Consider the following 27,516-nt stretch of genomic DNA (forward strand, 5'->3'; position numbering starts at 1 on the left):
ACTATTGCCAGTATTTGAGAGTACAGTGTTACATTTTCGCTAGAATTAACTAATATGCTTGTGGTTCCTAAAGAGTCATTTAAAGAAAGCAATGTTTAAAAAGCTATGTTAAATCAAAACCTAAACTTATACATACTTGACTAAAATTGTTGGTTGACTTTATCTTTTCTGAAATAAACTAAAACAGGCACATTTTCGATGCTGAGGGAGCTGACGGAGGAGGAGAGGCAGCAGATTCTCCACTCTTCGGAGTTTCAAAGTTTCTTTGACTGCAGCATCCGAGTGATGGAGCGAGCTCTGGCTGAAGACGGTGACATTTTTTTCGACTACAGTGGCAGAGACCTGGAGGACAAAGAGGGGTAAGCAGGGGGGAGGATGTTTTTGGATGTGAGAGCACATGTGAGTGTTTACTTGCTTGCCTCAAACTAAGAAATATGGTGAGACTGACTCATGCCCACTGTATCACTTCAGGGGCCTGGGAGCTTCTTTGTTCTTCAAAATGCCTTCTTAAATACTTTCCTGCTGATGTCACACACTGTGTTGTCTCTAACTGGAGGTTATCAAAGTGTTAGTTGAATGAAGAGTTAGAAATGCAAGGCCTGCTTTAGTATGTTCATCTGCTGCTATGCAAGCATGCTGGTTTAACTCTGCAGCAACAAATGAACATCAAACTCTCGGTCAAATAATGTTTAACATAAGTCACGGCCCGGTGCCTAATGTCAGTCCTCTTCTTTTTCCATGGGTTTCTGTATGAATCTAGTAACATAATGTATGCTTTGTTTGGCTTTATACCCCTTGGTTCATTACTGGTAATTCTCACATACAGTAATAAAGCAATTAGGGTTCCAGCATATTAATGTACAGAAGTTGTTGTGATAAATTCAAAAAGCATCTGTCTGTAATCCTACAAATGAAGATTTGGTCATTTTTACTGTAATGAGATTACACAAAAACTGTGGTGGTACAAGGTGGGTCGTTGTTTACACTGATTTACTGCAAATCTAAATTTAGTTTCTGAAAAACATGTTTTCTGGTGGCTTTAGGTTACTGATGCAGTAGGGCCAACGACCACTCTGACCAACTATTTTTTGAACGTTTCTAGAACTGTGAGATACTGTACATATCAAAATGGTGCAGTAAAAGCCTCCAGGAATTCTGGATACTACAATTCCCATAATACAATTTGTTGTCATTTCACAGAGAGAAGCATTTAAAAGAACTACTTTTAAGTAAACAGAACTTTGAAATAATCATTATTTTAACACTCTGAAATCAAACTTTTGTAAAAAATGTTATTGATAGAATTTTGTAATCTTAAATAAAATTTACTTTGCCATAGTTACTTTGTCTTTGAGACCCTGGAAACGCCGAGATTTAAGTTATCTTAGCAATGATTGCAAATGACCCCTTCTGAGTTCTTGGCAGGTACCTCTTTGTTTTGGCAAGTGTCTGTTGTCTGATTTTTTTTTGCACAGTTTAGTTGTCTTTAGGTTTAATCAAGAAGTGACCTTTGACCCTTACCTCTGCTGTCTGCTTCCAGAGACCTTGGTAGCGGCTCCAGCCTGTCCTTCAGTAGATTATTCTATGATGAGCACTGGTCAAAACATCGTGTTATCACCTGTCTCGACTGGTCCCCTCAGGTAAGGCCTGCAGCTTTGTATATGAATGCAAAACTGTATTTAAAACCTCACTGAAATGTGTGTGTGTGTGTGTGTGTGTGTGTGTGTGTGTGTAAGCATAAGAAAGAATAAGCTTTCTGTGTTTTCCCGTTTTGTATTGATTTCCTGTCTCTCGCTCCCAGTATCCTGAGTTGCTGGTCGCCTCCTATAACAACAATGAAGATGCTCCTCATGAACCGGATGGTGTTGCCCTTGTGTGGAACATCAAGTTTAAGAAGGCCACACCAGAGTACATCTTTCATTGTCAGGTACTTGTTATTTACTGCATACTTATCGAAATACACGCATATTTTCAGCACTATAGAATAATATGGTGGCCTTGATGTCATTTTACTAAAGGGAATAAGCTAGATTGATCTTTTTCTCTGTATTTTTTCCATGTTTACCTTGTGGAATTTTATACTCAGGACTCTTTGTTTTATTTCTCATATCTTTTCTGGTTACCTAAAAGTGGGTCCATCCAGAATGTACAGCTTGTTCTGCTTCATGCATCATAATGGAAGCACCTTTGCGATTGAAAAAATAAGAGATGGAAAAGAAACAGCCTCATGCGGCTTCTGGAGGCCAGTTTTAAAAGAATAAACTGTATTTATGGGAAGGAAACTCATGGAGTGGTGTGATGCTAATAAGAAATGACAGAGAGAAAAAATAGTAGTAGTGAGGGAGGACTGAAGCGATGGAAGGATTGGGTGTGAGGGCTTCACGGCTCCCAGGAGACAGGCGAGGCCATATAGAGATGTCTTGGGAGTAAAATGCTGTGGCCTACCACTTCCTAATCCAGCATTGCCACATGTGTGTGTGTTGGCCCACCCACATTGATGCTGCATCTAATGTCAGCATTGCTGTTTCCCAATAATTGACTCATCTACTTCATGCAAATCACTGAGAATGTGAAAATACACCTGTTGCAGTATTAATGTCATAAGCAGTCGCCTCACCGCCTCCTTAAAATGTTGTAAAAGTACCCACATGCTCTCAAATTCAAGCTCCATTCAAACAGAGGAGATAGATTTTCTCTTTTTTTTCCAAACAAACGACCAGATTTTTCTGCACACCGCATGCTGCATGCAAATATTGTGATGTGAAGCTTTGCCATATTCAAGCCATAAGCCTAGCTTTAAAATGGATTTTTAAATCACTTCTTTCTTTCATTGCACCATAATTTATGTTGCTGCTGAAATCCATGTGGTCTTGCAAATAGATTACAGCTATGCATCTCCTAGATGTAGGATTCAGTAGTTTTTCCATGTTGATCTCTTACAGTTCATCTGACTTATTAACAGTGTGGTTTCAGAGCAAGCTGATCTGTGAATTGTCGATGTTTAATAATAGACTGTGGAAAAAGAGGAAATTTGTTTAAGCAGCTCATAAAAATTGTAAATACAATAACAAGAACACAGTGGCAAAGAGAAGCCACTGTGAATGGAACAGAATGAAGCATCATTAGTTTGTCTTGATTTTCTAACACTTACAAACCACTTCTAGGAACACAGTCGGTTTGTTTTAAGTGAGTGTTTACTGGAAAGATATGCACGAGACGAAGTGATATCAGATGGAGAAAAGAAAGAAGAAAGACAGAGAAAGAACACACTTTTCTACCCGTCCTCTGCACCATGTTAGTCACTGAGTTATTGTGGCCTGGGGCTGTGCCATGCTCTTTTTATGAGCGGAAAAAGAAAAGTGAATGACAGAAAAACAGAGAAACATACTGTAGAAAGGAAGACAGCATAACCAGCCAATGAGCATCATTGGACGGTAAAGAGTAAAACTGAGATTAATTAACTGAATCCTCCTGTCGCTGCTGGATTTGGATGAAAGGAACACCGGAGTGGTTAGAAGAAAGGATGAGAAGAATGCATGGATTGCATTTCTTCCTTGCACTCTTTCTCTCTGCGGGGCCTTTTGCAAACACAGTCGCGACTCTAGTTAGCTGCGGATCAGATGGCTCGTAATGTGTGAGCATGTTGTGCCATTTAACCCCTCAAAACCACAAGGATGGGTGCCTCCTCCTCTCCCTTCCTCTGCTGGTTTCTATTTTCCTTTTCACCTTCCAGTCTCTTTAAAAACGGGGAGTCTGGCCATGTGCTTTCCTGTTGTACTGTACCTGTAATAATTTGCTGTTTACTGTACACGTGGTACTTGCATACACAGCTTACATGATTTTGGTTTGCAGGCTTCAGGGGATGGTTTAGTGGCCTTTTAAGGCACCGTTGTTTTTCCAGACTTGTCACACAAAAGCAGTGTTCATCTGGTCAATGTATAAGTTGATGGCTGTCTACTAAATCTGTGTGTGGATATTTTTTCGTGTGTGTCTTACACATGGGTAAAGACTGGTGTGTGTGTCTGTGTGTGTGTGCGCGTGTGTGTGAGTGTGGGGTGGGGGGTAGGAGGGAGTACAGATGCAAAAGAATGACAGTGCTGGGTCGACATTGGTAGGTTGGGGTTTGTGGTTGAGGTCTGGTTCAGCGGGGGCTTTATTGTATAAGGCTGTGGCTTATAGAAGGCTTCATATTTCAGATGGGGTTCTGTTCAGGTCAAGCTTCTACAGTATATTTCTTGTCTGGCTGTGTGCAGTTTGGTAAACGAGCTTAGCATTATAGAACTGTCCTTTTAAACACAATTCAAATTTATTGTCAAGGTTTAAATGTTTTGCTGTTTTTTTTTAATTGGTTTCCCATGTATTAAACAGCATTATCTGTTTTGGGGGCTTAATAGAGCTGTTTGCTTTCTATTAATTTTTACAAAGATCTTGTTGATTTGAAGTGGACACTAAACTGGGATGTGATGCTGGTGTAGTAAAAAGTGAATCATTTTAAAGCTGCTATTTGCAGGTGCCGGTGATTTCACCAGAATTCACAATGTAACTTTGGGCAAGTGCAGTCTGGAATTTGTGCACACATACTGTAGCTTTGGCAATGTGCAGCTGTGTTGTAATATTGTTTTCTAATGCAATAGTTTGGGAGACAGGTCAAGGTTTGACAAATGGTGTTCCCACATGGAATTAACAGATGTCATAGAAATCTCACAGCCGTGCAATCTTGCTTTGCTGGTGCCTTCCCTCTTTTTTAAAATTTTTTTTTAACTCATATTGTTTTAATTTACATTTTGTATTAGAACCATTCCCAGGACTACTGTGGCCAGAAAGTTGTATACCTTACTACTGTATGTTAAAGCTGATAATGACATTTGTGTGCTTTTTTTACATTTTTCACTCCAGTTTTACGGTTTATTTTTGCAAACTCTGCCTACTTCAAGATTATAATTAAATAGTGTCTGAAAGTGAACAATATCTCAGTAGACTGGCAAAGCCTTTACTATCCTCTTATGGACCAGTGGCAGTTATTCATTACCCCACTTCTGGAACCACTGATCTATTATATAGTAAAGGAAGTGTGTGATCCATCAGTGTGTGGGTTGGGTTTGTACTTCACGAAGGGGCGGACACTGCTGTGGATTCTGGTACCACTTGAGCATGCCTCCCCTCATCACGGCTGTCCTAGCCTTTAGACCCATCATCGCCCCATCCCAGTTGGGTCCAATCTTGTAACTTCACACCAGCCTCTCAAGTGGGCAAAGTCACACCACATTAAAGTGCCAGTTTGACTTAAAACCTCCTGCCGACCCCCCAAACCACAACCCTCACTGTAACAACCCCCACCGCTACTGTCACATCCCATTGGGCTCAGTCATATTTTTATTAATATCTCGCTGCCTTGTGTTGCTCCAAAGGCACTTGCGAAAGTAAGTTGAGCAAGAGAACAGGAGCAGAGCAGGAGAGTGGGAGGGAAGGTGATGGTAGAGTGTGTTGGAAAGAGAGAACAATGCAGTAGCTTTATTCACAGGACTTGTCTGAGTTGGAACCTATGTGAAATTACATTAGAGAATGAAGCAGCATTGTGTTCAAAGGCTTAGCAGAGAAATGCTCTAAGTGCTTGCTGAGCAGATGGGTGAAGACTGTGATTATGTTTGATTTGTAGCACACTTGTGTGCAGAATTTTGATTGTGTTGAACTTTGTGGTAAATTGTATTCTGGGGTTGTTTACATTGGTAATACATGGAGAAACTGAAAAAATGGTAAGGGGCAGTCAGCTTATACAAGGTGCTTTATGTATAAATTGAGATTTAATGAAGAATAAGTAGAAAACAAACATAGTGGTTAAAATATTTGTGCTGTCTGCTTGTGATGCAGCACAAGCAGACAGCACAAAGTTATCACGGGCAGTCAGTCTTCAAGTATCACTTACTCACTGTGTTAGTCAGAAGAGCTAAAAAAAACTTGAGGATCTGGGTATCAAAACTAAATATTTTGAGTAAAAAAAGAAATCCCATGTACTGTACCAGTGAATGTGTAAGTTATTGTAGTTTGGCAATGATTTTTTGTCAACCTCTGATCCTAATTGGACAACTGTAACTCTATTTTATTTAAGTTTTTTTAAGTGTTAAGTTTTTACCTTAAATAATACTCTAATTAAGTTGTTTGAGGCATTTTGTTAAATTAAAAAAACACAATAAAAGAAAAATTTAAGTAACAAATTCACGAGAATTGGATGAGAACATTAATACCACTTCCATGTCTTTCTGTTTAATCCAAAGTTACAGACAGGAGACATTTAGCTAGGTTATACATTAGGCTGCAAACAACTAACCCAGTTCTGTCTAAAGATAACTTTCTCACAGCAGATCACAGCTTTCAAAAATGTCTTTTTGTTCTTACACTTTAGTTCAATTAAAAAAACAAGTGTGGGTTTTATTAGGCTGCATTATCCACTAGTTGTTTTCCTCCTGGTGTCTTTTTTTGGTGCTGTCATTGTGAGGCTTCCAGGCAACACCACATAAAAAGCAAATTTGCTTATTCCACAAAAACGTGAATTTATTTTAAAGGGGTCAGCTGAAACTCTAACGTAGACATAAAACAGGGAGATAAAGATCCTTTAAGAGCCATGTGACAGTAAGTTTGTTCTATTCTGTTATTGCTTAGGTTTGTTAAATAATAAGTGAACATTATCCTGTAAAATGTGATTGATACCATTTTCTTTTGAAAAGAGATTAGAGAAGAAAACTGTAGCCTCTATCTCCTACCCAAAGCTTCAGTATCAGAATAGAAAGAACAGAATACTGTAGCTGCATTATATTTACAACACAAATCTAATAACAAAGCCACGAGCCAGCAAAAGTGAAAATATGAGCCAAGCAAACAAACAAGATATGGAAAATAAATGGAAAGCAGTCAGGAGGGGGAGTGAAAGGCCCATTTGTGTTCTCAGGCCATGTTCCTCATGCTTTTTTTGGTGAAATGGAGACTCGACTTGGTATTTCTCTCTCATTGCCAGGAACCACAGAGTGACAAAATCCGTGGGGTGTCATAAACGAGTGAAGCCAGGGGGAGAAAGGTGGTTGGAAGGGGGGGAGTCAAGAAGCGAGGATGCAAGAGAAGACAGTCTGATCCATCTGGTCCTGATAATGCAGTGGAAAACAGATGAGTGCAGTGTGTGAGGGTTAGGGAGGTGGGGCAGGAGGAGAGGAGGGATGGAGCGTGGATTTGCTTGGGAGGATATAGTGTCTGGCATGTCCTATCAGCTCCCCCGCCTCCCCCCTTCTCTTCTCACTATGGCATTGCTCCATTTCTGCCTTCCTAAGCTGACTTTAGCAACAGTTTGTTGCCTGAGGAAAGAAAGGAAGAAAGAAAGAGAGGAGGAGGCAACAAAGGAGGGAGTGTTCTCCTCTTTCCAGCTTTCTTTCTATCTCTGTCATTCCTTCAAACCTCCCTAATCCGTTGCTGGGTGCCATCTTTCATCACAGCCTACCATCTGTGTATTATCCACTACAGAACACTTCCCATTAATATAATAAGGGCTGCCAGAAGCACTTAGCCTTGTGAGCCTGTGTGAGATATGGTAGATGATACTTTCTTATGCCTACACACACACACACACACACACACACAAACACACACAGACTAGGCCTGGCCTTAAGAAAGAAATTAAACCCACTTTTCTGACTGCCAGAGTGTCAACTTCCACAATTTATCTCAGGCCCAGTGTACCAAAGTGACTCTCGCTGTTGCTTTCTCTTCCGGGAGCTGTCGCCCCTCACATCCTGTCTGTCAGGGCTGGCAGGAGATAACTTGGCAGGTGTCTCACCTGCACTGCATGTGAGATGCAAACCATTCACAGAGGCACTCTGACTTTAGAAATGAAATGTCAGGCTCGGTAACAATTCAGCCGTGATCTGGAGATGCAATCATAGAGTCAAAGAGTTGTTGAGGTCTTCTTTAGACAGATGTGATGCTTGTATGACTGGTATGTCCAGGCTTATGAATCTAAAGTCAAGAGGTGCTGTAGGGGAAGAAAAAAGTATAGTTCTAATCCATTTATAGGAAAAGTTTAACTTTTTGAGAAATAGACTTATTCACATATATGCCTAGAATTAGATGAGCAGGTTGAAATGACTTAAAGGTTACTGTCAGCAACTGGCTCATTTAGCTTACAGTATGTGTGTTTGTTTGATATATTCAAGGTGTAAAAATTGCACCTTTATGAAGGGTTATAGGGCGCCATAGTGATGACGTATTATTTTGTTGGCCAACGTGAACATTAGCATCTCTGATTTGCTCAATAGCAACTCATTGTAATTTTTCCATTTGCTTTTGGATTATTGCAGAAATAAAAACCATGGCTAACATTAGATTATGATACTTGCATGTTTTGTATAGCAAGATAAGATTAAAATGAACTTAAAAACAATTGCCAGAAGCAAAAACCTATTCACAGGCTATAAATGAATGAATGAATGTAGTTTCATTTAGCCACTTGTTAGTACTTCCCTTTTAAGGATGCAAAAAGGGTAAAAAAAAATATCAGTGCGATATCTACGTACAATTGTTAAATGTGAAAATCTATTGACCTTGTGCTATTTACAGACCTTATTTAAGGCATTTAACAAAAAGTTAATTTAAAAAAATAACTCATAGACTACTTTAGGACTAGAGAACTAGAAGTGTAAAAACACGTAACATTTTTTTTGAACCTTCCTATTTATTTTTGGGGGGAATGCTCTAAACACACTGACCTAGTTACTTGACCTCACACATGGAAAATGCCCAGTACAACCACAGTCAGACCTGTACCCACTACAGTAGGTAAGGGCCTTGTTTAGAGGCTCCACAGTGGTGATGATGATGATGAGAGAGGGGACAAGAGCTGCTTTTTCACTTTCACCCAGATTTATCCTGCCACTCAAAGAGTTGTACTGGTGAGCTCCTGACCAAATGGCCACCGCTCAGTTGTTTCTGGCTTTTAGGGCTCATTCCTACAGCCTTCTATATACCAGACCTTATCTGGGCAAAAACTTTAAACCAAGAAATCGATCAGGTTTCCCCATTGTCCTTCTGTGCTAAGCTAATTTAGCCAGTTACTACCAGTGCAGTAGCTTCATGGTTGTTATAAAGGCATATTTCTGAAAATGTCAAACTTTTCTTTTAATTCAAAATGTTAGCTTTACATGCATACTGTACAATGTTTTATATAGTCACTGGGAAATGTATTTTTAGATGCAAAGGCAGCATTTGAGTCAATGATGGCAAAAGCTCATGAATGAATAAAAAAGAAGAAAAGACCCTCTAAATGTAAACCAGCTACCCATAATTCAGCTCTAAACTCAGTCATTAATTTTGTACATGACATCCAAATAGAGAATCCATCAACCAATTCCGCTTGATCCTAAATTATAAACATCCTTATAATGCAGGACAAATTGATCTTATTTCAGTGCCTAATAACCTGCAATGCCTTTGAAAGACATAAACTCCAAAATATATGATGTGACATTTGATTAGAAGTATTTATGGCATTTATGTTAAGTCCAAGTTGCCGCTGGCAGGCGCCGCAAAGTGCACTATCAGAACAAAGTCAGGCTAATTTTCAGTAGCTCTTTCACTAAGCCTGACAGTACATGAGGGAAATGATGGCATAACCTGTGGTTTCTTAAGGAGGGGATTCAGAGTTTAGTCAGGATTTTTCCTCTTAAGATGGGGCACCGATAGGGGTTAGTAGTTGCTTCAGAGTTAAACTAACATGTGGAGCAAATAGCGGGGCTCTTGATTTAATTTGGCTTCTCTTTACCATTACTCATGTGGGGTAGAGATGTTTATTTAGGGTGATAACTGGTGGAGGAATGAAGAGATGGTAGGGATGTTTTATATTTGTGCCTGTATGTGGATTTGTATGTTTGTCTTGATTATTTTTTGTTGTTAATAGAACGAGTTGTGTCATCTTAGTTTATACTGCATAGTTCAAAGAGATGATTCTCCAGTGAGTTAAAAGATAAGAGCATTAATACATTTTAGCTAAAGTTCTTCAGATTGTTCCACTTAAAGTTAAATGAGAAATGACATTTTTATAGCAGTCTTATGGTTACAATCACTTTAGGCAAATGCATATAGGCCTTAACAGAGTCAGCAACGAGGGAGGAAAAAGAAAGTGCTAAATAGGACAAAAAACTAGGCACAATTCAGGAATAATTTCGATTTTAGGTGTTGTTTGTTTATGATACTTTCGTACATCGTTTTGGTGGTGGGGTAAACTTATTTAGCAATTGTATGGATGTATGCTTTTATGTACAGAAATGACAGGGAAGACAGGACATGGGTTTAATTAGCCCGCTGATGGAAAATGATGGGAATGGATCTCAGCAACCAGCAAGCAGCCAGTCAACCACAGAGGGTAGAGGTCAAAAACTCTGGGATATTAAAAGTCATCAAGTTCGTGCAAGAATCATCTGTGTGTATATGAGTGGCAGTGCTTGTTTCAGCATAGGCTACTTGCAAGGTAATTCACACAGTTAAATGTGGTTTGAGCTTTAAACATTTTTAGTCAGAGGCAGGTGCCTTTAGTGTACAGATTCCATATGGACTCGAACTGCTTTGACTTTCACATGCTGTCCTGTGGATTAAACAATTGTAGATATTCCTGGTCAGATCATCAAATTGCACACACTAATACGTGCTAATAAACCAAAACTCTCGACTGCTTCTTATCCAACTGTGTAAATAAACGTTTCAGAGTGCCTCCCTGCTTGCTGATGAGCGACTTTATTCTTACCACTGAAGTTTAGTTTATTTTCAATCCTGACATCTGAAGCGACACCGCAGCCATTCATCTGGAAGCTGTGACTCCTCAGAAAAAACAAAAAAGAGAGAGAAAGAGTGCACAGTGTTTTTGTTCCTTCTGGGTTGTTTTCCAGTCTGCTTTCAAAAATGAACTGGGTTTTTTTGAGTTGGCTGCGTCGCACGGCGTGGTGGGGACGGAGAGAGCAAGACAGAGAGAAATGCAAAACCAATGGAAAAATAAATAAAAGCTATGCTACTCTACATTTTTAGATTGCTTCACTCTCAGTAAGATCTATTGATATCAACGAGGATAAATATTAAAACGATTTTTGATCGACTGTGATAATATGTTGGTGTGCATATGTCGCTGACCTTTGTAACTTGTATGTATGTACATTCAACTCCTGTTAAGAAAGAGAGTATATGAGTATATGAATTTACATGACAATGAATTTCTGAAAAGTTAGTAATTTAAAAAAAATAATCAATTATTTGTTACTCCTTTAGTTTGGATTCCTAAAATATTTTTTGTATCCACATAGTTTGTACCAGCCTAATAAAAATAATACTATCAAGAATTTCGGGCCATTTTTAAAGCATATATAATGTATAGTTAAGGGTGAGCTTTGCCTCCAAAGACAAGGCATGTGTCATGGAGTACCAAAATGTCATACTGACATACTGTCATACTGTCTTCAGGAACACTAAAACTGTCAACAATGGTTCTTCCATCAGAATCTATGACCGTATTAGGCAACAGTCATTTGCGAAATACACCCTGCTTGTTGTTATAGTTTGCTGTTTTTAATTGTGATTTGTGTCTGTGAGCTTCTTGTTTAACGCTCTCTTGGCCCTTTCTTGCCTGTAAATTAACTCAACATGATCATGCAGCTCTACTGGATGGATGGATGAATTTGTCAGTGCATACCACCACATGCCCTCCTGTATTACTATGATGCAGAAACATTTTCTCATAATTCCTCAGCACAGAGTGGCTCTAGTTGAGTGACTCTAAGTCGGGAGAGCCTGTTGCACCCAGAAGCCCATATGGGACGAGCACTGAAAAGGAACCAAAACTCAATAAACACAGCAGTGGGGAGGGTGGGGAAGGGGGGTCAAGGGTGCGCTTGTCATGATGGAGGCTACAGTAAGCGCTCCAGTGGCTTCTGGGGTTTTGATGCTGTAATGTGAAACGGCTGGGGAATAGGGGGACTACAATTCTTTTCTTTGTCTGGTCTCCGCCGCAGCGCCACCCCTCTCTCCTCGCTGGACCCTCACCGTAGCCAGACTCATCATTCCCCTTGCCGTCTCGCTCCCCTATGTCTGCCACCCATCACGAAGCCTTGATCACTCATTTTCACTCATGCTTGGTCTAGCGTTACCATTTTCAGTTCATATCTTTCTTTCTTTTATTTCTCACCGTCTGTTTTTTATCTCCACATTTCATCTAACCTGTCGTTTTATCGTCATCGTCTTCCTCTTTCTCCTCAGTTCATGGTAGCATTTGTGTTTCAGAACCTTTCCAATTAATGAAGCTCACACAGAATAACATGCAGGGATTCTGCTCTTTTTCTCTCTCTGTTCAGTCTCCAGTGGTGTCCGTGGGCTTTGCAAGGTTTCATCCCAACCTGGTGGTGGGGGGTACTTACTCAGGGCAGATTGTGCTGTGGGACAACCGCAGTCACCGTCGGACTCCTGTTCAGAGGACCCCCCTCTCTGCTGCTGCACACACTGTAAGGCTGGCTCCTTCAGCACAGTAAGATACACAGTAAGATATTTAGTGGGAGAGTTGCAGTATTTTTAGTGTTGATATATATTTCATCTAATATATAATTAGATCTGTGCTTAAGAGTTGGAGCAACGTTTTAGTGCTTAAATTGATTGATGAATCGACAGAAAATAATTTATAGGCATTATAAATTAATTAATTAATTTTTTTAACAAGCCAAACTGTTGCCAGTTCTAGTTTCAAAATTGTACAGATTTGCTGCTTTATCCTTTGTTTAGAACTGCAAGTTGAATGTGTGTTATTTCAACATATGTAGTTAATTAGACAGAACAAACAATTTGAAAATGGCATCTTCCATACTGACATTTTCCAGTCAAAGTAAAGTAAATGATCAGTTTGGTTTTAGGTGCTAAAATATTCTCTGAACTACAGAGAAAACACATCCTTCTCTGCTTTAATTTAGCTGCATAAAAACACACACTACATACACACAGTGATTTAGTAGCAATTTCACCAAAAAAGAGTAAAAACTTACTTTCTTCCTTTGTTTTGTTTCATCTTTGGTTTTTCACTTCAACAGACATTGACAACTAACACTCAAAAAAAAAGTATATCTGCAGACTAGATATTAAGAGTTTTATGCACAAAACTTGAATAATCTGTTTCATTAAGACAGTGTGGGTGTAAATTCATCAGATGTGATTACACAGACAATATATCTCTGATCACACAACCTAAACTTCAACAGAACTGCCAATAAATTGTTTTCAAGTAGAATACCTTGGTTTACAGAAGGAGATGGTGATGGGGAAAACAGTTTTACAGCCTTTTAAAATGTTGAAAATTGTTATATATATATATTAAATTATAATTTATAAGAGTTCCATCATGACTGTGTGTTCTCTGAAAGATGTAAGCGCATGTATACACACACACACACACACACACGCACAGTCATACTCTTGACACAACTAACAGGACAGTTCAGTGCAGATGCTCCAGTTAACTCACTGATACCAATTACTGACCAGCATACACTCAATATCTTACGACCTGAGGTCATTTATAATCACAGTTATCCCATCCATGCTGCAGGTTTAAAGTGGCTTCAGACTCCTATAATGAGGCCGTGGTGCTCGTCCTCTCCAGTCAGTGAGTCCAGACAGCCAAGACAGTGCTGATTGTTGAATGGGTTCTTTGTGCAGCCCAGTACACAAATGAATTACTACCCAGTAATGACATAATGGTTTCACACACTCCTGTGGATTTGCACAGCAATGCATGTCCCCAACTTAGAGTCATTAACAGGACCAGTGAACACAGCCACTTGTACAGTGAACTTATGTCATGTGATTAAAGGTTAAACAACATGATAATTTTTTGTCATGGTTAAAATCAAAATGAGGTAATATTAGCTTGTGAAATTGTTGGACTCTTAGATGTCCCTGAAAGCCCACAACACTTAAGAATTATCCAGATATTTAACACACAAGATGCAAGATGTGCAGAGAGAATTTCTAATAAATATGACTAATAACTATATGCTTTGCAATGTATCTGTGCAGCACCCAGTGTACTGCGTTAACGTGGTCGGCACACAGAATGCCAACAACCTGATCACAGTGTCTACAGATGGCAGGATGTGTTCTTGGAGTCTGGACATGCTCTCCCAGCCACAGGTACACAACACACAATACACACATCAGCCATCATACAGACCACATTCTGGCAAGTTAAAAAGTGTCTTTTTAGGGGATTTATTGACTTATTAAGATGGAGCATTTTGGTGCTCATGCAACTGTCTAGTACTTTGAATAAATAGCTTCTGTGTTTGTGCAAACTGGCTTTGTGTGTGTGTATGTGTGTGTGATGTGGGCTTGTAGGAGACCATGGAACTGGTGTACAATAAGTCCAAACCAGTGGCAGTGACGGGCATGGCCTTCCCTATGGGAGACGTTAACAACTATGTGGTGGGAAGCGAGGAGGGCACTGTGTACACTGCATCCAGACATGGCAGGTTAGCGGACATGCTGGCAGGCACACGCACAAGATGATAAAGGAGATTTTTACATGGTGACAGTGTTGACGCATGATTTAAGTCTAATTCAGAAACATTGTTTTAGTTTTCTTTTATAGAGTTACAGTATGAATACATTTAGGACTCTGGACAGTGTTTTTGTTTTTGTTCCTAAATTGGGAAGTTTTATTCTGCATAGCTACTTTAAAATGATCAAATAAGTAAAATATCTTTGAAATTTTTACAAACATTTTATATGAAAGAAAAACCATGCAGTGCTGAATGTCAAGGTTAGTAATGTTACATTTGTGCCATCTCCTACTGTAGTAAGGCTGGAATCTGTGAGATGTTTGAGGGCCACCAGGGGCCAGTGACAGGCATCAGCTGTCACAGTGCTGTGGGAACCGTTGACTTTTCCCACCTCTTCATCACGTCCTCCTTTGACTGGACTGTTAAACTATGGAGCACCAAGGTATGGTGTGTATGTGTGTATTTGTGTGTTTGCAAGAGAGGTGAGAGGGAGAGGGAGGATGTGTGGGGGGTTGATTGTGGACTCTGAGAGGCTGCAGAGAGAGGGAGAAAATTGCATGTGTGTGGGGAGAGAGAGAGCAGAATGGTGGGGGGTAGCTGAATACTGTAGGTGAGCCAAGTTTTTGGAAAATCACCCTCTCTCTTACTACTTGTGTTTCTGTGTATGTGAGTGACTTCTTTTACTGTGTTACTGTGTATATTGTACTGTTAGGGTTTACAGTGAAATCATTCAAAGGCAAGTCTCTTTCTCATATAAAGAGAAGCAGCTCCAGGCATGTCGTTTCACACATGTAACACACAGCAGGAGATTGTCAGAGTCACAAGTGTTCTCACGTAAGAAACTTGATTTCAGTGAGGGATCAGCACGTATATGAGGGACAACATGATAGAGAATGTATGCTGTTGGAAACAGAAATGTCAATGGATTCACTCTTTTTAAGTCCTCTCAGAACTTTGAGACAGGGCAGCGTGCTCCATGCAGAACCTAACAAACATAATCCAGATTTTGTACTTGTAGGATAATCTCTGGGTAATCTGCAGAACGTAAACATCTCACTTGGATGTTTGCGTTCTCATATACACATCCTCCCGGTAAATTCTAGAAAAGATCGGATTGCAGCACGCGGAAAGAGGCTGTAGAGTTAGTTACCTCCTGCTCTGATCAATAGACAAAATTTACACACTGCAGTTTTTGTGGAAGAAATTATTTGTATTGTGCCTGTGCCTGTCAGGCACTGCCTTAGAGACAGAGACTGCTCCACTTACAATCTGCCAACGCTGCAGTTTTGATAAAGAATAGGTGTGTGACCAGTGTCACAAATGTAGGCTGGTGACACAGCGTCAGAGGAAGGAATGTCTCTGAGGTTCAACTCAAGGCAAAAAGTCCTCTGCAGGGGATTCTTCATTTACAGGAACAATATAAAAGTTGTCATTGGCTCATATTTTAAAATTGCTTTCTCACTTCTCAAACTATGTTGGGCCTCATCCAACAAATAACCAGAAATGATGTCTGATGTTTTCTGCATTGCCAGTTGTGCTCATGAGAATCCTCATCCACTCAGGGCACAGTTCTCCTTTTAGATAGATGCAATTGTTTCCCTTTGAATTTCAGCTCTTGGGGCGTTTTAGTGCCAGGAAAAAGGCTAATGAAACATAGTTTCTGTCAGAGTGAGAGAATATAAAGGTTGCTAATAAACTTACTGTAAATGGTGCTTTTAGTGGCAGTGGTAAAACACAAAGGAGAAACAGGAGTTTTTTCTCAGTTGCTGTAATATGTTTCTCGGATCAGAAATTATTGAAGAAATAAAGTTGTCATAATCTGTCAAGCATAATTCTATAGATTTCTATTAGACTTTTTGCAAATATATCATCAATTGAGTAATTGCTTTCCCGTTACGGTGTCTTTAATGAACGGGAACTTGTGAAGAGTTAGATCAACCAACAATTAACCTGTTTGAGTTGCATCTCATAAACTTTCATTTAATGAAAGTATATAGACAGGGCACAACACAGTGTTGCAATTTGAATTTGAATTTGGTATTGATTGTTGCGGCCGAAACTTTCACAACAGCTTTTCGAAAAGGTTTTGATGCATGTTGTAATATTTTAATGATGTTTTAGTTTTGCAAAGTCACAAATTCCTGGAGGGATTGATTGTTGTACTGAAAACATGACTAAGCATATTGACTGTCTTTTTGGTAAACAGGGACGCAAGGACTAGTGACTCTGATGCCACTGACACTGTTAGTGCATAAATGACTCAATCTGTAGGTAGGAAGGATTGCAGTCATACAGTAGAAGATTTAATGGGGGAGAGAGTGATGGGAAAAGGACCGGGAGGGATTCCAAAGACAAAAGAAAAAATATCCTCTTTATAGTGGAAAGTAATGGTAATGTTAAAAGACAGACATCAACATGAACAGAGGTTCAAACAGCAAAAACAGGTAACAAAAAACTATTCAGCATGATGAGAATATAAAATAGATTTTCTGTAATATTTTCAGTTTTATCCAGGATTAGGTTGCGTTTTTCATACTTGGCTGTGACATGCAGTAAAGATGAAATTTTTTTGCAACCAGTGAATAAGTAGCGCAAAGGCTAACGTTACACAGATTTCTGTAGATTTTCATCAGAAAAGTGTGTTATTTTTCAAAATTTGGGAATTCCCTTTCCTTTGAGGGGCACCACAGGAATGCATGTCTGTCTCTTATCCCACATAACTCATATTTGTGTGTGGGCAGGAATACCTGAGTGTGAGTGTGTGTGTATGTGTGTGTGTGTGTGTGTGTGTGTAAACAAAGACACACCACACATGCCTCACATACACCTTAAGCAAGTTGCCTTTGCTTACCTAAAATTCCCTCGAGGTTTGCCTTCAGCCCACCAATCACAGCTGTCATAAGCTGTTGTAACACACACGCATACTCTCACAGCAAATTTTCATTGCATTCACACACACGTTTGCCCTCACAGTTCAAAAAGGCCGTGGTACAGAAGTCTGCTGATGTTTTTACACTCCGCGGTGCCTCACGGTGCCAATACTGTGGTTAGTGAAAACATTTCGAGTCGGCCAAAGCAAGAAGACGTCGCGACAGCTGGGAGTGGGTTTGTGATTTTGCATAACTTGAACAGTCATGCTCTCTTGACCCCAAAACCAGCATCTACTAAGTGATTGGATGGAGTGTAATCATTCCACTTTTGCACCCTTAAGCAGTTAATTAAAGGCCTGCAACACTGTCAGCTCAGGTGATAATGTGTGTTGATAGTCTTTCAGATGAGTGTCTGTAGTCAGATGAGAGAAAATCCAATGAGGGTTTCATCCTGGTGAGCTCTTACAGCCCCGCTCGGGGAACATTTCATAACAGTTTCTAATTTGAGCAGCTCAGTCCCTGCCGTGTTTGCTTATTAAATCTGGTGTGAAGCCCATCAAGCTAGCATGGTGTTACTGACACGCCAAGTATGAACCCGCCAAATTATTTGACTGTGACTGCTGCAGAGATGAGATGGTTTGGACCCTTGTCCCATGAAAGCTTTTCTGCTAGATTTGCGGCCCCTCTAACATTTTATATTTTAAGACTACAACCAAACCTTATGTCAGTAAGCTGGCATTGCATTGTGACATCAATAATGTGTATCTAGTGTTTCAGTGATGGTTTTCTAGTTCAAACGTGCTAGAAACTCCTCAGTGCCTCAGTACAGGAAAGATAATGACAAGCAGTTACTTCACATGCGGCGCCACATGGATTAAGCTTCATTTTCAGATTAGTTCTGAGACTTGCTGCTGCTGATTATTTACCCAAGTCACCTTATTTAAAATGGGTAGATTATGGACAGACAAAGTAAAACAATAGTTAACATTTTGAGAAGTCTGTATGATACATGAAAGACTTCACCCACTTCTTATGTCCTCTCCTAAATTAGGTATTACTTTGAATTATGGTGGAAAAATGCAAAGGGTTTAATTTACAAAGGCAGATTATCAAAATGAAATGAGATTTGAAATACACCCGGATGACAGCAAGTACTGTAGAGCGAGTAAAACAGTTACCTGTAAATGGGGCATGGAGTATAACAAGGACAGATACCATACTGTAAATGAGAACAGCACAGCTGATCGAACACTACACTGTGAGATGGAGAGAAATGACCTCTGCTGTCACTGTGCCGACTGGAAAACAGGTTCAATTGAGGCTTGAAATTGTCTCGGCTGTGTTTGTTTATGTGAGCGCACGCTAGTATCTGTGGAGTGAGAGAGCAAAGGTGATGGAGAAAGAGAATCAATGAGACCGAGAGAGAGAAAGAGAGACATTCTTCTCTTGTAGCCAACCTGTCTCCCCTCTTTCACCCCTCCCACCCTACCTGTCAGGAATGCAGTTTGTAAGCCTCAATAATCCTAACAGTCGGTCTGAGAGATGGGGACACAGGCACGCGCACACACGGTGTATGAACTATATTTCCATTATAGCATCTTGTCTGTAGTGGGGCAGTGTACTGTATGGGTATTCGCTTATTTGCCAGTAAAGACAGTTAGCTTGTAAATATAACCACCTACAATATGAGCACAGCAAACGATACCTAGATTATATTATGATATAGAAACGTGCATAAACACAAATTTGAACTTGGAGTCTGTTTTTCTGAGTAGCTCAGTCTGCATATTGTAATCAACAAAAACAAACACCACATCCAGAGTCCATTATTATGTGCCAAATTTGTATTTCTACAATAATGCATAGCAAGATTTTTGCTGACCATATTTGTTCCTTGAGCTCTAATTGTTACCTAAAAAAAACTTAATTTGTATAATAGTTTATCCTTCTCTAAAGATTTCTTGTCATTCTCTTATGGTGTTCAGGGAATTTGGTAGAATCACAGAATTATATAGGCTGATAACTTGGCAAGACAGATATTATTGGCCAGTATTAGCTAATTGTCCACCATGAAGAAAGAAAATTGCAATAAAGAAAAGACTGTCCATCGGAGAGAACTGACAAGTTTTTTTTTCAATTGTAAATCATTGTTTATTTTCTCTTAAAGGCCTAAAACCTTAAGCAGCCATCGAGCTACACCCACACACACCCTTGTTCCAGATCCCCTTTCTCTCTGACCATTGTCCGCCCCTCCTTTTCCTCCCATTTCCCATCTCTTCCCATCTCTCTCAGACAGCTGTTGTGTTGAGGTTACTGTACACCTTGTGGAGGGGCCCTCCCTTTCATCTCTCCCAGAGGTTTTATGGCGCTGTGTGAATGTGCTAGGCTTTTTAATTAGGCTCTGCAACCAGACAGGCCCCAAGGCTGAGGCAGCGCCACTCTGTCTGAAACTCACTCACTCCCTCTCGCCATTCCTCCTCTCTCTGGCTATGGTTCTTTTCTTTCTATTTCTAGTTTGTCTTCTACTGTAATCCATAACTGTCTTTTTATCTGCCGTGTTTAATTTTTAAAATTTTGCACCATGTCAGCCATACACTCTCACATAGATGACCTCTTTTTCTCTTCTCAGCACAACAAGCCTCTGTACTCTTTTGAAGATAACGCTGACTATGTTTATGATGTCATGTGGTCGCCTGTGCACCCTGCTATGTTTGCTGCTGTGGATGGCATGGGCCGATTAGACCTGTGGAATCTCAACAACGATACTGAGGTGCGTGACTTGCCCATTGGTAGGTGAATACAGGTCATTATGGGTGTATTGTTTGTGTCATTGCTTTGTGTGTGTGTTTGGTGTCCTCAGGGCCTGTTGCTGGGTCTCAGCCCCGAACCGCACAACCAAACACCCAAGCCTTTTCCCTCTCATCACTCCCCACCTCCACCACCAACCCCTCCGCATCCCGCCTTACACACACGATTCAAGATTCTCTTGTGGGCGTTTCCCACAGCCATTGCTTTAAATCAAACTGGTTGACATCTCCTCATCCCTGCTCCCACCCAGCCGCCCTGCTAACATTCCTGCAACCTCTGTCCAATGTTCCGTGAATCAGAAAAGTACACAGATGTGCAGGAGACCAAGAAACATGAGCCCCAGCCTTCAGTCCGCAGTCCCATGCTGGAAATGAAAAATCAGGCCAGAGGTTGAGATTCTCAGTGCCGTGAGGAAAACTTTGTTTTACGATTAGTGCATGAAATAATCATTGTAAGTCTAACTATGCTGTTTTGTGATTGGTTTTAGGGATTAAGGAGTAAGATTAGAAGACACAAATACTTTTTAAGTATTGACTAAAGGGTGTGCTGAGTTTTTATTTTTTTAACAAAGCTTTTTATTTAATACTCTCCCATTAAGAACTGTCATATTTTGTTGTTTGAAAAGTGGTTTTAAAAGAGCAGCTGGACATGTTGAATGTTTATTAATTCACCTTTTTTTAAAATCAGATATATAGTTTTGTATCATTTAGGTCCATCTGATAAACATGAGAGGCAGGAGACGGTTTAGTTTAGCATCAAGACTAGAAACAGGGGTAACAGGTGGCCTGGCTCAGTTTAATTCCTCTAAAGCCCACTTTACCACTGCTTGTTTGATGTGAAAAAAAGTCTCTTCAAATGGCCAATGGATTGTACATTTATGATAAAACATGTTTATCTGTGAGCATCAAAGTGTTACCTTTGGACAGAACCAGGCTAACCTGTCCATGTTTTCTACCTGCCACCTAACTTCTTTAACTTTATCTTTAACTGGAGGGTATGAGAGCCATACCAATTGTTTCATTAACTTTCCCCCAAAAGAAAGAAACATATTTCATTGTTTAAATTTTAAACTATACCTAGGAATAATAGAAAAGCATTATAATGAAAACATCACTTCAGCTCAGGCTGGAAAGCACACTTTGCTACGTCTCTGATAGGAAAGTGGCTACCAAACCTTTGATCACTCAGGTAAAAGTGGGGGTAAAAGGATTCTTCATTCACCTTCGCTCTTGGTTTCCATGGAGACAACACCCACAATGCCTTCAAACTTAACACAAGTCTGCATCTCCTGCTCCCCTCCCTCTCTCGTTTCTTGCAACCCCCTTTGTATGATACACATAAAATTCATATCTCATTACCCATGAGTTTCGTGGGTGAAATCACTTCCATTGTCTCATCTAATTTCAGTCACTGAAGACAACACTCGCAATCACTGATCCTATCTAAGCGTCTCGGGTCTTCTCTCTGCCGTCCAGATGACAAGTTTCCCATGGTCTCAACAACAGTGGCCTTTTCACTGACAGAGGAAGAGTTCATTATCAACGGCCTAACTCTGCTAACAATGTGCTTTATGAGAAACATTTGCTCAGATTCACTCACTCACACAGACACACACACACACACACACACGGATGTACTAAACACATGAACACACAGTCAACTAATGGCAACAGACTTCCATTGTTACTGTCATATTAAAAACGCACATTAACAGAGCAGTGCTGCGCGCCTGGTTCTCATTTCCACCACACACACACACCAAACCATGCAGCCAATTTAATGTGCTCAGTACAGATCCACTCGGGCGGAGCGGAGGAAGCTAGCAGGCTGATGGGAGTCAGTCTGTGGTTAGTGCTGCTTTAAATACGCAGAAGCTCGGCGACATGATGCCAAGGCCTCTGTCTCCATTGGTGACATGTGTCAGACTCGCCTCACACATTTCAGGAACAGTTTATGGAAACACTGCAGATGGTTTTAGGTTTTCAAAGGTGTAACACAAGCAGTGCGTCCACTCACCCACAACAGCAACAATCATGAACATAGTTATTATACAGTAAATAGCCTTGTGTGTGTCCACATTTGAATAAGGAGTTGTGAGTTTGACAGCTAGGCCTATCTAGCCTCCAGAGTGCATGCATAAAATTTCCATTTGTATATAGTAAATTTGTTCTGTAAATTAGCCTGAAATGGCATAATGCTTCAATTTTCCAATGAAAATTTAAGTAGAATGGCTTAACAGCAGCAGTCAAAGGAAATAACGAGGACTCAAGAGGCATGCTGTAAGTGTAAAACTTTATCCCAGTGCATTTTGTTTGTGGAAGTGTTTTAATAAAACAGGAAACTGCTAGGAATTCCCTTTGCAACTAGCTTACACATTCACTTTTAGCAAGCTGCAGTATAAATACAAAAAAAAAATGTCATGCACATTGTACCACAGTTATACATTTTCTACAGTTGTACCAGTCTTTGCATTTTTGCTTTTATTAATTTAAAAAATTAAGAATGGGAAGATTTTATAAGGCCTACTAAAATGCTCACACAGTATTTTTTTAGTGAGTTGTGCAATGTGGAATAGGTTGTAAAGGCAAAAAAAGGCAAGTTTGAAGCTGTTCGTGTAATTTAATACCACTGATTATATGACATAGAAATATTTTACTTTGAAATCAGACTGTCTGATTGTGGTGCTTTTAAAATGGAAAATATTGAATTGTAAGTTAATTATTTTTTTAATTATGGTATTAATTGTGGACATTGTGGAGTTTCTTGAAATTATAAAATATTTGAAACGTTACAGCCTTTCTTCGCCTACATATGGGCTGTCTGGTCACTCTAACCATTTAAAACACCCAGTTTAAAAAAAAAAAGATCAAAATATAATTTACAGTAATGTGCTCTATGTGTGAAAGAATCAAAAAACCAACCAAAAAAAAAAACTTCTCAAACTTTTGTTGTGTTTGATCATCCATCAGGTGCCAACTGCTAGTGTGACCATTGAGGGAGCGTCGGCCCTCAACAGGGTTCGCTGGTCATCAGGAGGGAAGGAAGTGGCTGTGGGTGACTCAGAGGGCCGAGTCTGGATCTACGATACTGGAGAGGTACAAATAATAATTGTGTACTTCCAAACTAATGAATTTCATAATAGTTTGTTAAATTAGAATATTTATATTATTTGTATTATTTGTATATTTTATATATATATATATATATATATATATATATATATATATATATATATATATATATATATATATATATATATATATATATATATATATATATATATATAATATTTTTTTGGTATCCAGAAATGAGCAGTGATTGCTCTATATTTAGGATTAGAATAATCATTAGAGAATAATTACTGACATTTTAAATATTGTTGAAATATTAAATAAAAATAGTGTTTCTAATATTATGTCATTGACAAGCCTTCTCTGGTACATAAAAATTCAGTCTACCAGCTGACTGCGGCCTTTCTGCATGATGTACTCCAGTTTCCTTCTCCGATCCAAAGACATGTAGTTAGGGTAATAGTTGATTCGAAATTGCCTGTAGGTGTAAATGTGAGTGTGAAGGGTCATCTGTTCTGTCGAGGATGCACCCCACCTCGTGCCCAATGACAGCTTGGATAGGCTCCAGCAAACCTGCGGCCCCTAAATGGATAAGAAGGTTTGTTAATGGATAGATGTTTCAGTTTTATCTGAATGAGATTTTTTGGTCCTTTCTGCTTATCCCGTCCAGTGAACCGAGTTCAGGGTGGCCCCAGCAATCATTGTCCGCATGTTGATTTGGCACAGTTTTTACGCCGGATGCCCTTCCTGACGCAACCCTCCCCAGTTAAGTTATACTGCATTAGATTGAGAAACAGTAGGGACTACAGTGTTGCAGGTCTGGTTTAATGGAACATCAATTGCAACTAGGAGTGTATTGGTTCTAAACCAAAAGGTTGTTGTGTGCGTTGTCATGTGTTGTGAGGTGTTCATGGACAGTACTGCGTATAGGTCTGTTCTTTGAAAAATATAAAACAAGTTTGACTTGAACAGTGGCTTTAAAATTAAAAGCTTAAAACTCTGAAATTCTACAAAATAATTTGCATTTTACATACTGTACTATAGTGTTTGATGTATATTTGGTCCACTGACTTTGTTGAAAGACATGTACTTTAAGAGCTGAAATAAGTTTTTTTTTTTTTTTTTTTACTGGAAAACCTCCACATGTACCACAACTGTCCATTTTAGGTCTCTTAGCCCTGTATGTTTATCCATCTGTTAGCTTTACCATGAATGTATGTGTTTGATTCTCTGCTCCCCTCCCTCCTCATTGATGTCTCTGTAAAATGGCCTGCACATGACTTTATCATCACCACAAAGCAACCACCCTGCCCTGCATGTTCTCATGTTTTTGCAGGGCAATGGTTAGGATCCTCATGTGAGGATGTTTTGGCCTAGCCGCTCAACTAATTTTAGAATCTTTTAGGGTTGTGTGGTCACATGGAGAGACGCTCGACTGAGCTGGTGGCCTCCACACAGAAGAGTCATCAATAAAAGTGAGCGTGGTTGAAAGGTTTTATGACTCCAAAGAGAAGGAGTGTGTTGGAGGTATTCACTTCATTAGAAACACCCCCCATATAACTAAAACTAAGAACAGCATGTGGGAAAAAAAGAGATGCCAGTAATTTCATTAAGAGGTAAGTTGTCCTGGGACCAACAGCGACCCCTAAAATTGTTCCAGGAATTTAAAAGAACGCTTTTACTTAAGTATTATCTCACTCAGTACAAATTCACTTTATATTGTTTATCGGCAAGGATTAGTCTTTTATTGGTGTTGCCCCGTATGGAAAGTCCATAAAACAACAGTCATTCAGATTTGGTTTCAGTGATATAATGCTGTTCCACACCATGAAAATGTTTTGGACCCAAGTGTCTTGCAGTCTGGTAAAACCTTGCTAATGTTGAAATCAGTCAGTCACCATATAGAGGATGTTCTGCCAGACCCCCTGCTGTGGCCAGCTCAGCTCTATTGGGAGTGTGAGGGTTCAAAATGGCTACCTCCCTCCTCCTTTCTGTTTAATTACAGCCTGGCCATGCAAAGTGGTTGCAGACAGCTTGGGTGGTGGCCACGGCTTCTGTTCCACTCACTCTGACTCCCACAGTGCAACAATATTCAGTTTGACATCCTGTACGAGCCCTTTGGTCAGTACAGTTCATATAAACTTTTAGTCAGGCTAGTGATGACTGTGTCGGTCACTTTGATCCGGATTGAATTTGCCATAGAGCACCATTGTCAGGCCAGTACTTTGGATTATGATTCAATACAACTAATGACATCTCAGTCAGCCTCATCTGTACTTTCTGTTAAGTGCTAATAAGCAAATGTCAGCATGCTAAAAAGCTAAACCATGACTATTGTACCTGTATTGTAGCAGCATGTTAGTCATTATGAGGATATTTAACTCAAAGCACTGGTGCAACAAAGCGCAGCCTCACAAAGCTGCTAGCATGTCTTTAGTCATTCTGAACAATACAGCCCTGTGTTGAAACAATGTACCAGAGATTTTAATTTCAGGTCTTCTCAGATGAGCCTGGCTCTTCTGCCCTTTGGATCAGGGCTTTTTTCAAATGAATTTCAGAACTTCCATGGGTTTGTTTCAGACCAGGCCCAAAATAATGGACCCATGAAGAGTTCTATTAGATGCACCCTCAGACATCAGCTTGGTTTCATGGAAATCTGCAAAAGTAATTCTGTTGCCAAGCCAGTGTGCAGATGTGATGCCATCCAGACAGTGCGAATGTGTACATTTGGTGCATAATGTCTTATACTTGTATTTCTGTGATGTTTTCTCCAGCTGTCGGTGGCCCATACAGACGATTGGGCACGTTTTGCTCGTACGCTGATGGAGATTCGCGCTAATCGGGCCGATGGCGAGGAGGAGGGGCCTATGGAGCTGGCTTCATAGAAAAGGACTCCAAAATCAAAATGGAGTGACTCAAGGCCTGGTGTGCTTTTATTGGTGTCACCATAGCATGTGCTTCTCAGTCAGTTTTGTTTTGTTTCCCCACCATGATCCATTTACATATTCCTGTCTGTTCCAAACAAGGCAACGCTTTGACTGTATTTTTGAATTTACTCCCTTACTAATGGTTAAACTGTTGAATTCTACTGATTTGTTCTCCCTTATTTATTAGTTTAATAACTCAAGGTGATGTGTTGCTTGCAACTCGTGAGCCTACGGTATATACAAAGTGGCAGTCTTATAGCCTTATAAATGTGTACTGTAACGATGCTTTGCACTACTGTGAAAATAAAGCAGGGTCCACAGAATATTGATATTAAGTTTACAAAATGTTATGTTCACTTTATGTTGTGCTTCCTTTGTGTGTATTATGCCTGCATGCAACACATTCCTGAAGTATTCCAGATGCATAAACATGGAGTTAATATGGTGATGTTTTCACACATTGGGCTTTGTGGCTGTCAGTGTTTCAGGGTGTCAAATTAAATCAAGTGTGGTTTTGGCACTTTGGCTTTATTTCCAAAGGATGGCTACAACTGTACATTCATCAAAAATTAATAAGAAGTATACTGTACTGCTGAGTACTTGCTGTCGAACCTGCTATGTTTGCCATTAAAAGCATAGCTAATAAACCGATGTCTTGCTTTCTCCTGTTCATTCACATAATTGGAATGAAAACATATGTATTCACTTTTCTAATAACAGTTTATGTTTACTGCATGGTTCCTGCATGCCATATGAAACACCTACATTCTTTGTGTTGCACAAATTTATGCTGGAACGCTTGCAAACATTTAGACCTTACACTAGTCAACAGTAAACACTGTTCTAAATGCTAGTACTTTTTAATCATAATCTTGTGGATATATTTCATCACATAAGCACACAATACAAAGATTCAGGACTCAACCCTGGAACAAAACTTCCATATGGATGTAACAATTAATCTCTGGATTTCACACACAGTTTAATCCAACTCATTACATTAATATATTACGATTAATATGGTTGCATTTATGCCATCAAATGATTTGAGAAAAAACATACCTTATTTACAACGTATTTACACCTTGGTGCCTCACAGTGCTTGTGCTGCTTGTGCTGTAAGCCATTCCAGCACTCTTTTGTACTTACCCTACTCTCACCCGTGACTGACAAAGTGAACAGTTCAGGGGGGGTTTGCAGGGGCTGCTGCTGTCGTCAGCACCGTGTAGCGTGGGAGATGGAGTCCAAACATGCTCTCAATGCCAGCAAACGTGGCCAC

The 27,516-nt window shown here is 39.8% G+C and overlaps 1 protein-coding gene across 11 annotated transcripts in view; it reads left to right on the forward strand.

The window, feature by feature from the left end:
- The window catches only part of dync1i1a (dynein cytoplasmic 1 intermediate chain 1a), a 48,773-nt gene extending 21,885 nt beyond the window's left edge, over window positions 1–26,888 (forward strand). For 10 of the 11 annotated variants that reach the window (XM_067503776.1, XM_067503798.1, XM_067503808.1 and 7 more), the window contains 10 exons: window positions 188–359; window positions 1,541–1,640; window positions 1,802–1,927; window positions 12,372–12,518; window positions 14,080–14,193; window positions 14,398–14,531; window positions 14,859–15,003; window positions 20,061–20,201; window positions 23,209–23,334; window positions 26,085–26,888. In XM_067503776.1, coding sequence (XP_067359877.1) covers window positions 188–359; window positions 1,541–1,640; window positions 1,802–1,927; window positions 12,372–12,518; window positions 14,080–14,193; window positions 14,398–14,531; window positions 14,859–15,003; window positions 20,061–20,201; window positions 23,209–23,334; window positions 26,085–26,195 — 1,316 coding nt within the window. In that variant the 3' untranslated portion in view covers window positions 26,196–26,888. Of the gene's footprint in view, window positions 1–187; window positions 360–1,540; window positions 1,641–1,801; window positions 1,928–12,371; window positions 12,519–14,079; window positions 14,194–14,397; window positions 14,532–14,858; window positions 15,004–20,060; window positions 20,202–20,291; window positions 20,594–23,208; window positions 23,335–26,084 lie in introns of those variants that run through there. The other variant, XM_067503863.1, reaches the window with a different exon arrangement.
- The last annotated feature ends 628 nt before the right edge of the window (window positions 26,889–27,516 follow it).

The sequence above is a fragment of the Channa argus genome, chromosome 1 (genome assembly GCF_033026475.1).
Source record: "Channa argus isolate prfri chromosome 1, Channa argus male v1.0, whole genome shotgun sequence".
NCBI lineage: Eukaryota > Metazoa > Chordata > Actinopteri > Anabantiformes > Channidae > Channa > Channa argus.